Raw genomic sequence first — 15,111 nt, 5'->3', positions numbered from 1 at the left:
TATTACTGTGGCAAACGCCATGACCAAAAGCAAGTTGGAGAAGAAAGAGCTTATTCAGATTCATTTCCAAATATCAATCCATCATGGAGGGAGCCAGGGTAGGAACCTGGAGGCATGAACTGAAGCAAAGGTCATGGAGAATTCAGGACCACCTGCACAGGGGTAGCCCCACCCACAATGGGCTGGGCCTTCCCCCACCAATCATTAATTGAAATACCTTACAGGCTTGCTTATAGCCTCATCTTATGGCTTTTTTATTTTTTATTTCTCAGCTGAGGCTCCCTCCTCCTCTCCAAGGACTCTAGCTTGTGTCTAGTTGACATAAAATCAGTCAGCACTCTCAGCTTATCAGAAAGGGCCCAAGACTCATTTGAAATTACTGAGGCTCCATGACTTAGGGTGGGGCTGTAGCCAACTCCTGCACTGAAGCTTTTAAGAGTCAGAAATACACTTCACACACTGATCTACTGAACCCAGCTATGAGAGGACTGGGAAAATCCATGGACCACAAAATCTCCTAGGAAAGTAAAGAGCAGAGCTGCTGTCCAGCTGTGCTTCTGTACCACTATAAAGATGAAAGACCCTTCATCCATGAGGGTTCAGTTAGGAAGGGAATATCTGAGTTCTGACCTGGAGGGGCTGGGCCCATTTCTCTGTCCAAAACTTCTCAAACAACTCAGCATCTCTAGCAATAGCTGTCTATCTCCTTAGCCACAGAAGCTGCCCACCTTTTAAAGTCTTATGGTTGTTTGAGCCATTCTGTTAAAGTGGTAACAACATCCCATCTGGAACCGTGATTATCTTCAGATCTTTCGCCAAGTAAAATAACTGATCCATGAGACAATCTACCCATCCCCTTTCACCTCTGTCTCAAAAGAGAAAATAAACTCTCAGAGGCTCTGCTCAGCCTTGCCAGTCCCTCATGGGATAGTCACACTTAAGTGAAGATCTGGATTGTTCTTATAAAACCTCTTCCTGGCTGGACAGACACTCCTTACAGCTTTCATCTTCACCAGAGGCCCCAAACCACGGGCAGGAAGTTTCCTCAATGCTCAGGTCACAGTGCAATGTTAACTATGGTGAGTGGATAATGGTATAAGATGCCCAAGTGACTGTCAGACACCTCAGTGTTTCCATTGACCTCACAGGTCCAAGCCTGAATGTGCTCACATTTCTCCACAAGAAAAACACACAAAACATAAGTATTGTTTGGGAGACCTTCTGCAGGCAAGATGACAGCAGGAAGTGACACCTCTGCAAACTCAGCCTGTGTCAAATCTAAGCACAAATCAAGCCAGATGCAAACTGCAGGAAACCCATCCTGATCAACAGAAAGACTGAGAATGGGCTCTGCTGCACAGGGAGGCTGCCCTGGCATAGTGGGAAGCCAGAGGAGCTACAGAAAGTGGTGGTGGGGAATTTGGAAATACACAGCATAAAAGGGACATACATGTTCTCCTTCAGGGTTTCTCGAGCCACCTGTCCTCTGCAGTCTTCCCAGTCCACTTCTTCCCTGTACCAGTCTTTCCCATACTGCTATGCACACCTCCCGTGGCCCTGTATAGCTGAGTGGAGGGAACCACATTTGACACATTCTCCACAGAATCCCCCCATCAGGAAGCTGCCTGGTGTGTAGCAGGATCCAGACAGTTCAAATGAATAGAATTGGGTGGGGTGGGGCAGGCACGGAAAGTGTTCTGAAAATTTTAAGTGAAAATATTTCTTGGAAATTTCAGGAGCAATTAATATCTGGCTAAAGAACTAGATGAAGGGACTGAGCTTCAGCCATGGGGCTGAGTGCCTTGTAGACTTTAAGAACTGCATCGTGCAGCTGCATTTTCAAAGGGTATAGACTCACAGAGACAGTAGAGATGCGGGCTGACTCCTACTTAGCTTCTGGGAGGACTCTGAAGCCAATGTAGCAAGGAGATAAAAAAATCCAAATATTCACACCCAAGGCTTCAAATCCACAGGGCAGCCAACTCTTTCGCTTGAGGTCAGAGTGAAAGCAGCGTAGCTGTGAGGAATGAGGGGGATGTGATGCCTCACTCCCACATCGAGGCTAGCGAGTGTCAGCTTCCTTGTTCTACTCCATAACCCAAGTGTAAAGTTGCAGCCTGCTAAAGCCAACAGAACATCTGAAGTCATGGCGCCCAAGCATGAGTGAGCTGAACAGCGGCACCACACTCGACAGCAAAGATCACAGCACAAATGGGTGCAGACATGGAGACAGAAGAAAATGGAACACTCCAGGAAGCAAAGGAGGCACTTCACAAATGCCTCATGTTCCCAAGAACAAAGCATGAACAAAAAACTCTCAGAGGAGATGATGAGGTAGAAGAAATGAAGAAAGAGATTGGAGACAGCAAACTGTAAATCAAAACCACACACACACACACACACACACACACACACCAAAAAACCTAGTAAATAAGTTAAAAAGCAAGGTACAGAATATACTACTGAAAAAAATGAATTATTAATCCAAAAAAGAATTATGTAGTGAATAGAGAGAATGGACTTAACAAGATAAAGAAAAACAAGTAGAAATGAAACACCAACAAAAGCTATCCAACAGAAAATGTCTTTATAGGCCAGCAGTCGTGGCACACACCTTTAATTCCAGCAGAGGCAGGTAGATCTCTGTGAGTTCGAGGCCAGCCTGGTCTACAGAGCGAGTTCTAGGACAGGCTCCAAAGCTACAGAGAGAAACACCCTGTTTCGAGAAACAAAACAAAACAAAACAAAAAAAGAGGGGGGGACAGAGAAATACCTTTATAGAGAATGATGCAATAAATGCCAGGGAAAAAGAATTTTAAAATAAAATTCATGCACAGAATTTCAGGAAAATTTTTCTACAGTGATTAAAGAAATCATTGTCCTGATTGCCAAGAGCACAGTGTGCTTAAAAAATGGCTAACCCACTGAGCTGAGGAGAATAACCAATTCTAGTCAAATTATTCTAGCCCAATGATAAAAGCAGCATTGCATGTTTGAAAAGCATATAATCCACAAGTGGGGAGCCAGTAATGAGACAAGCAGAAACCTGTGTTGTCACATCAAACACTAGAAGACCCTGAAGATCACAGCCACCAAGTCTATGGTGTGGCCTGTAACTGTTGGGGCCCCAGCCCCCATGGGGTCTCTGTGAGTTGCTTGTCAGCCAATAACCACAGGTGCATCCTGTTTTCTAGTCCTGGCTTATAGCCCTGGTCTTGCCCCACTGGCATCAACCACACCTGGGAAAACATGAGCTCTTACACCTGGGGATTTTCCACTGTGCTGTAAGTCTGTATATAAGGCTGCTCCCTCCCTACAATAAGGACACACACACACACATTCTCTTAGCACAAATGGCCAGACGTCTTGTCTTTCATTTAAATCTCCAGGCTTTTGCCCGATACATTAGACTTTGGACCCAGTACCCCAAATCCAAAGGCCAAAAGCAGATGTCTGCAAATGTGAAAACATTCAGAGAACATCATATCCATGATTCATTACTTGGGTGAAATTATGGATCTAGTTAGTTAAGCAATGAGCAAAATAAAACAAATCCATACAGGTTTACTAGCTCACACCTTTAGTCCCAGCACTTGGGGGGCAAAGGCAAGCTGTTCTCTGTGAGCTCAAGGTCAACCTGGTCTACAGAGAGTTCCAGGCCAGCCAGGACTACTTAATGAAACTCTAGTCCAGTGGTTATCCACCTTCCTAATGTTAAGACCCTTTAACACAGTTCCTCATGTGGTGACCTCCAAACATAAAATTATTTTTCATTACTACTTCATAACTATAATTTTGCTACTGTTATGAATCATAATATAAATATCTGTGTTCTCTGATGGTCTTAGGTGACCCCTGTGAAAGGGTCGTTCACCCCTAAAGGTTGAAAACTGCTGCTCTAGTCCCCAAAAGAAAAAAAGAAACAAACCGAATGAAAGTTCCCTGGATGGGGCAAGTCATACCTGACTGTATTAAATTGGCATAATGAACTGAGACAAACAGTCACAGGAAATACAGGAGTCAGGAGAGAGACGGCTCATTGGATACAGTACTGGCTGCACAACCATGAGAACCTGAAGTTCAGTTCACCAGCACCCAGTTCACCACATAAAGACTAGGTACAAAATCACCTGCAACCTCAGAGCTAGAATCTGGCAGTGATGGGCAGATCCTTAGGGCTTGCTGGTCAGCCAGTCTGGCCTAGTCAGAGAGCTCCAGGTTCAGTGAGAGACCAAGTCTCAAAAGAATATGGTGGAGAAGACATCTAGCATCTGTCTCTGGCCTACGTACACACTCTTACCTCCATACATACTTCAAAAAATAATCATGGAAAATATTGTTGTGGGTCTGAATGGAACTTGCAATATCAACAGCTCGTTTTTAATGAGGGATAGGGGGAGCAGAGAGAAAATATGCTGGTGATCTTGTCCCATAAGGTGACAGAGAATATTGTCAGAACTAAGACTCTCTTTCAAACACTGCAACTCTAACTTCATACTGCTAAACAAAGTCCCTGGCCTTAACCTGACATGAACCTTTTAGAAAAAAAAATCACCTCTAGTGTTAAACATTTAAAGTTTTGTTTCTCTTTAGTTTCTTTCTATTGAAAATGTAACACTTTATTACAAAATAGCATTGTCAGATAAGTCGGCTTTTATGAAATTACATGTATCCACTTTTGTAACCATTCTTGTCGGACCCACTAGAAAGCTGATCAGAAAGCTATCCATCCAGTATAACTAGAAGGCATTAGGATGGCTAGAGTTTAAGGCAACAGGTATCTTATTAGTATTGTTGAAAGGTGACTTCTTTATAAATCATTTTATTTATTTTATTTTATTTGGTTTTTCGAGACAGGGTTTCTCTGTACAGCTTTGGAGCCTATCCTGGCACTCGCCGTGGAGACCAGGCTGGCCTCGAACTCACAGAGATGAGTTCTGCCTCTGCCTCCCGAGTGCTGGGATTAAAGGCATATGCCACCACCACCCCCCGCCCCCGCTATAAATCACTTTAATTGGAATGATCTGCCCTAGTTATAAAAGAAAATGACAGACAAGAGTATGCCCAGATTTTAACAGTGGTTAGGATGAGATGGTGGATGGGAATGACAAGTTTCTTCAAACTTCTGCTTTTCCCAAGGAAAAAGTCCAGTATGGCTAGTGAACAGGAGGCAATGAACCAAGTTTACTGCCCCCGATGCAAAGCAAAACACACTACGGCCATGGGCACACAGAGATGGCAGGTTAACAGAGTCCAGCATTCAGAGAAAGGGTCTCAGGTGATGTTGTCTTGTTTTTTTAAATAGGGATATATATTACTCATATAGAATAAAACAGACATTAGGCTTCATTGATAAAGTGTTTCTTGGGGTGTGACAGCTCCATTCGGGAGGACCCTAGGAGCTCAGTGCAACACCAAGTGGCACCTGTAGGAAGAACAGAGCCTTGAGTTCTGTTCTAACAAGTGGGGTGACTTCTAAATTCCCTCAGTACCTGGAAGAGCCATGTTCTTTTTTGTGTCTATCTCACCCCTTGTGTGAAACACAGAGTAAACATTGTTCAAATCCAGATTTTGTGTCACTACAGTGGGGGTACAAACCTGGGCACACACTTAAGTCAGAAGCAAGGTTACAAAGAAAATTGCTCAATTCATGTGGAGCAGTAGCAGTGCTCTGAGTCACCACTCAAAACCTGGCATGCTCACACTCTCAGCATGGTTTGCGTACTACCATGGTTAAAAGTGAGACAGAGACATGAAGGATATGAGAACAAACAAAAACCAAACAACAGAGGAGGTGGATAAAGAGGGAGGAGGTCGGTGCAGGCGAAGAGGAGGGAGAGTGGGAGACAAGGTGGTGAGAGTGAAGGAGAACCCTGAGAGGGCTCCAGAGGCTCCAGTTACCTTTCAAACGTCACTGACATGCAGACACTCACATGCTTCGACCGTAAGGTTTGGAACATTCCAACTGGAACAAAACTCACCAGTGGCTATGGCCCAGTAAATGTCTGATCCATTCAGTAACTCACCACATGCTATGGGAGAATAAACCTGGGACCCAGGAACTTGGAGCAGAATCCGAAATGGAGCAACACGTGCACTGGAATCCAGCACCGCATCCAGAGCGCCCACGAGGCGACCTTAGAAGGGAGACAGAAGAAAGGACATTTGTGAGTCCAGGGCAGAGCAGGTAAGGCAGCTGGCACACATCCCCCTGCTCCCATGCAATGGGAGCTGTGGTGGTTAGAATGAGAACAGTCCTGTTCTTAGCACTGCTTCGGTTGCTGTGATAAGCAACCATGAGCAAAGCAACCTGGGGAGGAGAGGTTTTTTCCAGATAGGCTTCCAGATCACAATTCATCATCCAAGGAAGTCGGGGCAGGAACTCAAACAGGACAGGAACATGGAGGCAGGAGCTGATGCAGAGGTCACAGAGGGGTGATGCTTACTGGCTTGCTCTTTTGCCATTATCCTCTCCTAGGCTCTCTTCATGGTGCGAAGCCTCAACTTCTCTGCATGACCCCTTCAGTCCTGGGCTGTCAACTGCTACTAAGGCTGCACCTTCACCAATGAGCTCTCCTGGTCTCTCACAAGTTAAGCCTCAGCTGCTCTCCATGACCCCCTTTCGTGCCTTCACCAGTATCACCTGAGTGGCTGTTACACTACCAAGTTCAGCTGCCAACACAAGGTACAACCTTGGCTACCTCAGGAACACAGCTTCTGTGTGATGGACTCTAAGGAAACACTTCCCAGAAGATTTCACCTCAATGATTCTGGTCTCTTCTTAACGACCACTAATTTCTCAGCTCCAGCTAACCAGCATCAAGTATCCCCAGCAAAGCAAAAGTTTACTTTAGTGGTTCTGGCCTCTTGTTAATCACAGCCGATTCTTCAGCCCCAGCTGACCAGACACCACAGATTCTTCACATAAATGGCCTGGTAGAGTTTTTGCTTCCCTCTGAAACTTCATAAGCTAGGTCTCCATCCTCTGCATTTCTCTCAACATTTATCTTCCAGGCTCCCACACAACAGCTCACCAAGCTTTGAACAATCAGTGGCCCTTCTCACCCAAAGTTCTGAAGTCCTTCCTGCTGGCAGTTTCTCTGCCTCCTACTTGCAGATAAAGATGTAAGCTCAGCTACTGCTCCAGCACCACAGCTGTCTGCCTGTTGCCATGCTCCCTGTCCTGATTGCCATGGACTCTAATCCTCTGGAACTATAAGCCCCCAATAAACTCTTCTATATGTTGCCTCGATCATGGTGCCTTACCACAATAAAAAGTAACTACAACAGGAGCAGTCACAGGCAAGGAGCCTCAGGTTACGTTCCTCCATTCTCACAAAAGATTGCCCCTCCCATTCCCAAACATCTGGAGTCTACAGGCATCAGCTATGGCAACAAGACCTGGGCAACAAGAGCAGTGTCCCACAAGTCAGATTTTCTGATTCAAACCTGGCGCTACCATTTCCAAGCTATGTGACTGAATTGCTTAAACTTCTGGTGTAGTTGGTCTCCTTATTTGAAAAATAAAATAATTACAGGACACTACCATGTAAAAATAATTGAGAGAGGGGGCTGGAGAGATGGCTCAGAGGTTAAGAGCACTGACTGCTCTTCCAGAGGTCCTGAGTTCAATTCCCAGCAACCACATGGTGGCTCACAACCATCAGTTATGAGATCTGGTGCCCTCTTCTGGTGTGCATAGATACATGGAAGCAGAATGTTGTATACATAATAAATAAATAAACAAATAAATGAGAGAATTATACAAGTTAAATGTCTGTTACTTGAAGTGCTGCCTGGACCATAAAAGGCACTGTGTTAAGTATTGCTTCTGTTACTGCTTTACCATGAGCCTCATCCCAAATTCTGAATTTTACCTCTAACTGCTCCAGAAATATGCTGTGAGAAGAAAATCTATCAAGCCCTCACAGACTGTTAGGCATGTGCACAATATGTGACATATATGATGTGCATATATGTGCTATATATATTATGTACATATACGTGTGATATATGCATGTATGTGACTGTGTGTGCACACAGATGTGTGCACAGGTACACATATATTTATATAATATGCACACTATTTTGTACAAAAGTATATGTACATCTAACATTTCCATTTGTATTCATATATACAACTGGGCTTTGTATCAGTACTTCTTACTACAATCTGCTCCTACAGCCTAGACACACTGGGGAGGGCCTAGGCCCTATCCCAAAGGATATGACAGACTCTGAAGACCCCATATGGAAGGCCTCACCCACCCTGGGGAACAGAAAGAGTATGGGATAGGTAGGGGGGGCAAGGGGTGAGGGGAGGGAGAGGCAGAGGGAACTGGGATTGATATGTAAAACAATCTTGTTTCCAATTTAAATAAAAAATGGAGGGAAAAAAACCAATCTGCTCCTACAATATTCTTTCCATAAAATCTGCAACTTGCAACTACATCAAACACAACACTGAGGAAATCCTTTTGAGCAAGCTCAGTCTAGCCCCTAACTAACCATCCTCTTCCCTCAGCCTTCTGAGTAAGGACTACAGACATGCCCCCACCAAGACAGGATTTCAAGCATGTTTACTTACCAATCAATCCTGTTGCAACCAAGATAACCTCCCTGGCAGATGCCCTCCTCACCCTACCCAGGCTCCAGTTGCCTCCAGTTGTCTTACAGTTGCCTTGTTCTGCCCCCCACTAAATAACCTTCTCTGGGAGAAGGATAAAGGGCACAATACTGTATAGCCAGAACTCTGGCTAATTAGAAACCATGCTTCCTTCTTGGCTGCTCCCACATTCTACATGACTGAGCCAGCTGTCTTCTGGAATAGGACTTCTGTGTATGGGAGATCCAATTACCAGCTGTTAGGTGGAAGGTTAAAGGTGTGTTTGCCAAAGACTACTGAGATAACATATTTGTCTAGCAAAGATGGGATGGGTTAGAGAGGCAGAGGAAAATTAGAAAAGAGCTAATGCCCCATCCACCCAACCCACACATGCCCTTGGCACTTCCAAGTTTGATAGAGAACCCCTTCTTTGTTTTATTGGCAGTTCTGGGGATTAAATCCTGTACTTTGTACACACGAGGCAAACACCACTCAGCTGTCACCGCAGCCTCTTGAGGGACTCAGGGAATCATGGAAATGAGGGTGAAGGAGAGGTGTGTAGCAACTCAGAAAAGCAGGGGGTTTTGACTGGAAAGAGTGGTTATTTCCCTCTATAAGATTCGGGTGCTTCTGAAAGGTCAAGATGTCTTACATAAACCCAGCCCCTTCAACTATCGGAAGGTGGAGAAGGCTGTGTGCACAAAGCCACAGGGGACTTCCACTCTCGGCTCAACTGTGTGGAGCCTGGAAGTCATCCCATCCACACAAGAAATAGCTGAGTGGCCTGAGAAGTAGGGACTTTTCCTCAGCTCACCAGAGAGAACTGAGGTCACAGGTCAAACAAACCACAATCACCAAATCTAGAGACATCCAAGAGAATCCAGAGTCACAGGTAGGGTAGATTTCCCTGGTGAAGCCATTAGCTGCAGGACCAGCTGAATAGTGATGCAGGTAAATCATTGCAGGTAGAACAAATGCATGAAAGCAAATCCCAAGACTACAGTCTTCGGGGAACCCTCAGGTACCCACCAGGCTGGGAAAGTGTGGAGTAACACTATGCAATGTCTTCTGCACAGTCTCCTCATCAAAAACCCAGACTTCCACCGAGGAGTGGCCAGAGCCTTACTCAAACTAGAGAAGGATGTTGTCCAAGTCCTACATTTCCTCCAGCCTTTCTACCCTTAAAGATGGATGTGAGTGACCAAGAAACACTTGTGAAGGTCACAGAGCCATCACATCTGTGATTTACTGATATGCTCACAGAATCAACTCCCAAAAGCTCCTGGCACAGCAATGCTGGGTGAAGGTAAAGCACAAAGACTCACGCTACCTGAAAAACACTAGAGGGGCCCAAAGATCCCTCTAAAGAGCATCAGAAGGAGTCCCTCAGAGGAATGTGAAAGCCCTGGCATCTACAGCTATAGCCAATCTTAAAACTTGCTCCAACCCAGCCAGGGGATTGACTACTCCCCTTCTGTCCCTAGTACCCAATGCAGTGTATCTGGCTTTCACAACAGTGTCTGTTGGCAGGCAAGAAGTAAACAGTCTCAGAGATAAAGCACAAATGGTGAGATAGAGAGACAATACTGACTAAACCATTACAGACAGGGAGTTTATAATAATCACATTTAGTAGGTTAATAACCCTTCTAATGGAAAGGCAAGAGCAGGCAGGAAATGTAAATGGACAGAGAACTCCAAGAACAAACTGAAAAGCCAACCTGCAAATCCACGACCTGACAGATTATCCTTCGGAACTGAAAGGGCCACACAAAGCATCAAATGCCTGTAATCCAGCACAGTGGCAGGGACACAAGCTCACAGGAAAGCAACCACCTCAAGCCCTCACAATCTACACCCAGTGAAAGTATGCTTAAAGCTGAGAGAGCCCTGCATGGCAGCATTTGGCAGTAATCTAGCCCTTGGGCACAGACAGGAGGACACAAACTGAAGGCTGGCCTGGAATGCATAGCAAAGATTCCACCTAGAGAACAATAATAATATTAAACATTTCTTTTAATCCTGGAATGGGCTGGAGAGATGGGTCGGCAGTTAAAATGGCATTAATGCTCTTCCAGTGGACCTAAGTTCAATTCTCAGCACCCACTTGGAGGCTCACAACGATCTGTAACTCCAGTCCCAAGGGATCTGACGCCCTCTTCTGGCCTCTGAAAGCACTGCACACATATGGTGCACTTACATACAGGCAAAACACTCCTACCCGTAAAATATATTTTTTAAATATGTATCTTAAAAGGAAAATGCTGTCCTTAAACAAAAATCAGGAAATTGATTCCTACCTGGCCAACCCACAGATTTCTTCCGGGGGAGAGAGAATCCTGTGGCTCAGAAAACCAGACTTTGTCCAAGAAAATATGTTGGGCTCATATAAAATATTCAGTTAAAACCAGAAAGGGGTTTTAAAGAGGGCAGTTAATGGTGATCAGTTAAACAGATGCTAGAAATTACTTCCAATGCATCAACTTATGACTTTGCATGGTTTTGGTCTAGTTACACCAACTGAGTTTTGTTTTGTCTTGTTTTTGTTTTACAAGACAGGGTTTCTCTAATTTTTTTCAGAGTGTAGTTTTTAAATGACAAATCCCATCTTGTAAGAAACTCACATTAAGACTCATATAGGATAAGGTTAAGAGTAAGCATATGGTACCTGAACACCCAATTTTAATTGTTTTCTTTCAAGATAGGGTCTGCACAGCCCAGAGGAACCCCTCAGAAGAGGGAGGAGGAGGACTGCAGGAGCAAGATGGCTCAAGGATACAAGAACACAGCCCACAGAATCAACTAAGCAGGGCTCATAGGGACTCACGCAGACTGACGTGGCAATCGTGGAGCCTGCTTGGGTCTTCGCTAGGTCCTCGGCATTTGTGCTTCGGTTATTTCGCTTGGGGTTTTGTGGGACTCCTAACAGTGGGAAAGGGGAGGGGTGCCTCTGACACTTTTGCCTGCTCTTGGGACACTTTTCCTATAACTGTGTTGTCTTGTCTAGCCTTGATATGATATCCCTGGGATGCCTGCTGCTTTTTTTTTTCTCTGAGTGGATCTGGGGTAGAGAGGAGGAGGGGGGGTTGGGATGAGGACAGGGAGGGAGGCTGGGGGGGAGAACAGGAAGAAGTGGAGGGAGGAGAGGCTGCAGTCAGACTGTGTTACATGAAATAAGAATAAATAGAAAAAAAAGAAAAGGCAAAGACAGGGTTTCCTATGGCCCAGGCTGGCCTCAAACTCACTGTATTCCCAGGGCTGATCTTAAACCCCTAATTCTCTTCCTTCCACCTCCCAAGTATTGAGGATTTGTGTAGTGTGCCCCCACATCCAGCTTAACGTTTACTAATGCACTACGTACGGTAGGCAAGACATGTTCACCAACAGGAGCACTGATGAAAAAAAATGTGGTACAAACACAAAATAGAGTTTTACTTGGCCATAAAATCAATTTATGGCTTTGGTCTAAAATCATTTTGTGTTTTTGATCTAAATATGCCAACTAAAAATTGATTTCAAAAGCCATCCAGAACAAAATTTCTCATTTTCAGAATAGTGGATGGAACCTGAGATCACTCAGCAAACTAAGTCTCAGAAAGATAAGAGTGATGATTTTTCTCTCATATGCCAAACCTAAGTGTGTGTGTGTGTGTGTGTGTGTGTGTGTGTGTGTGTGTGTGTGAGTGTATGTGTGTGAGAGTGTGTGTGAGTGTGTGAGAAATCTAAGTATGTGTGTGACTGGGTGTGAGAGTGTGTGTGTGTGTGTGTGTGTGTGTGTGTACAAGGTTTCTATTTGAGAAAAGGGATGGGAAGAGGAGGAATCAAGGGAGGATTAACAGGGCAAACATGGTCAAAGTACAATATACTTGTTGGGAGGATAACAATGAAAATATCATACCAATTGTACAATGAATATATAAAAATACAAAATTTTAATAAATAAAATTTTAAAAAGGAGTTTCAATTTTTAAATACTAGTGTAAGAAAAATAAGCAAATCGAGAGATACTAGACTAATGCCAGTTAAAATAGAGTAGCTGTGTTAATTTTAGACAAAACAGATTTCATAACAGGAAACACAATCAAGGTTAAAAAGAAGCATTATATAACCCTGAAGGTTTCTGCAGGACTGTAACCAGTCATTAACACAATCACACCTAACAGGACATCTAAATACTTATGAACAAAGTGGTAAACTATGGGAAAAACAGATGACTCCAGTATCCTAGTTGAAGACTTCAATAGCCATCTTCTAGTAACTGGCAGATCAAGCTAGCAGAAAAACCAATGAGTCCACATTTGCCCCAAACAGTATCAAGTCAACAGAATCTAATCTGTGCTTATGGAATCCTTCATTGGCACCAGACAGTGCATCTCAAGTTTACGGTGACATGTACCAAGACAGACCTAAAACAAATCCTGTCTGAAAGGAATACAGATCGAACAAGCCCACCCCTAGACCACAATGGAATTAAACCAGAAGCCAAGGAACAGAAAGAAAACTGGGAAATTCCCAAAAATTTAGAAATTAAACAACTTCAAACAACACAGGTCAAACAAAAAACCCTCCTGAGAATTTTCTAAATATTTTAACCACATGGAAGTGAGGTTATACAAATTAGACAAATGTGTAGTGCAGAGCAAACATATTGCTTAGGGGAAAATTACAACATCAAGTGAGTAAATTAGGACAGTACAAAGACCTGGAATCAATAACCTAAGCCAGTACACATTAGAAAACCAAGGAGCAATCTGATACCTAATGCAACCAAAGATAAAATCAATAAGAGCTAAAAGATAGAGAAGAAAATAACACTAAAAGATCAATAAAAATTGGCAAAGCCCTTCCTAGGGTAACCAGGGAAAGAAAAAAAAAGGCAAGTTACCAATATTAGAAAGGGAGGGAAGGCAGGGGATGTAGAATGTCTGCCCAGCATGATAAGAGCCTGGGCTCCGATCCCCAGCACCGCATAAATAGGGTGTGGGCTGTAAACCTATGATCCCAGCGCTCCATAGTGGAGGAGGATCAGACGTCCTGGGTTGTCCTTGGCTAAGGGAATGTTCTAAGGCAGTGTCAATGCAGCCCCAAGATGCTGATACCCTCCTGGGAGGGAGGGATTAGAGTTACAAGGTTATTAACCATAAGGAGATAGTGTAAATAATTTTATGCCTGTAAATTCAGTAAATTACACAAAATGACACGATCTTTTAAAGAAATGAACTACCAAAACTTTTAAGGAGTAATGAATCATTTGAACAGATCTTTATCTGTTAAAGAAATTGAATCAATAACAATAGCCTGATAAATTACCCAACCCAAATGTGTTCACTGGCAAATATTACTAAACCTTAAGGGGCAATAAAAGCACATCCCACAATCTCCTTCAGAAACCTCTTGTCCAGTGCATTCTACTGTGATAGTGAACCCTGCATTCCTGCAACAGCCACATTGATAAAACTACTGAAAAAAGAAAGTTACCATATCATCCTTGCAAAAAGTCATCAACAAATCATTAGCAAAAAAAACCCTCCAGTATCAAATAACAAACTAAACTCCATGGGCAACCATGACTCAGTCAGTATACAAGGATAATACGTTAGAAAAATAAGTAAATAACATATCATCAAGGTAAATTCCTTGTGCCAGCTGGTACAGGATTAATTAAGCCTTGCTCATGATTAATTAAGACAAAACCCAACCACCTAGGAGTTGATAATTTCTATAATTTGTAAAGCTCGCTCAACATACAAACAGAGTGCCCTACAGTTATCATACTGATGGTAAGAAACTGAACATTTTCCTGCTACAACGAGGAATACAGTAAGGATGTTTTCTCGTATCACTCCTACTTAACATCATACTGACAGTCCTAGCTGACATAGCAAGACAAAAAGCAAAAAAAAAGGAAATAAAATGTGTACAGATAGGGAAGGGAGACATAAAACCTGGTTCACAGATGACATGTTTGTTCAGCAAAACAAAAACCTTAAGGAACTAGTAACCAAAAGTATAGTACTTGTAAGACACCATGTCACCCTATGACAACACTGCTTTCCTGTGTACCAGGAATGAATGCCTAGACTCCGAGAAGGAAAAACAAAACAAAATAACTCACTAGGGGTAATAGTAAGGCACACACTTAACTAATATGCATGGACCTACATGCATAAAACTACAAAATGCTGAGGAAGGAGATGAAAGAAAATGGAAGACTCGGAGCTATTGTGATGATGTAGCTTCATCTGTAGACTCAACTCAACATGAGTAAAAAATCCCAGCATGCTACTTTATAAATATTGACAACTGGTTGTAGCATTTGAATGGAAAAGCACAGGCACCTGTAAGAGTCAACAAACGCTGGAGAAGAGACTTAAGATGATTCAAAGTTGCTGCAGAGCCATGATGGTCAAGCACTTCCACAGGCCAGTGGGAGAGAACATTCTCCCACAGATGCAATCCATCACCCATCCAATCTTTGACAAGGGAGCAAAGGCAACTTAGTGGGAA

The 15,111-nt window shown here is 43.5% G+C and overlaps 1 protein-coding gene across 1 annotated transcript in view; it reads right to left on the bottom strand.

Annotated features, from left to right (window-relative positions):
• Window positions 1–15,111, bottom strand: part of Tbc1d8 (TBC1 domain family member 8) — a 110,723-nt gene that overhangs the window by 51,773 nt on the left and 43,839 nt on the right. Inside the window, 1 exon segment of the mRNA XM_027386791.2 lies at window positions 6,027–6,137. Within this exon segment, the coding sequence (XP_027242592.1) occupies window positions 6,027–6,137 (111 nt within the window).

The sequence above is a fragment of the Cricetulus griseus genome (assembly GCF_003668045.3).
Source record: "Cricetulus griseus strain 17A/GY chromosome 1 unlocalized genomic scaffold, alternate assembly CriGri-PICRH-1.0 chr1_1, whole genome shotgun sequence".
NCBI classification, from domain to species: Eukaryota; Metazoa; Chordata; class Mammalia; order Rodentia; family Cricetidae; genus Cricetulus; species Cricetulus griseus.
This window is presented reverse-complemented; position numbering and strand designations above follow the sequence as displayed.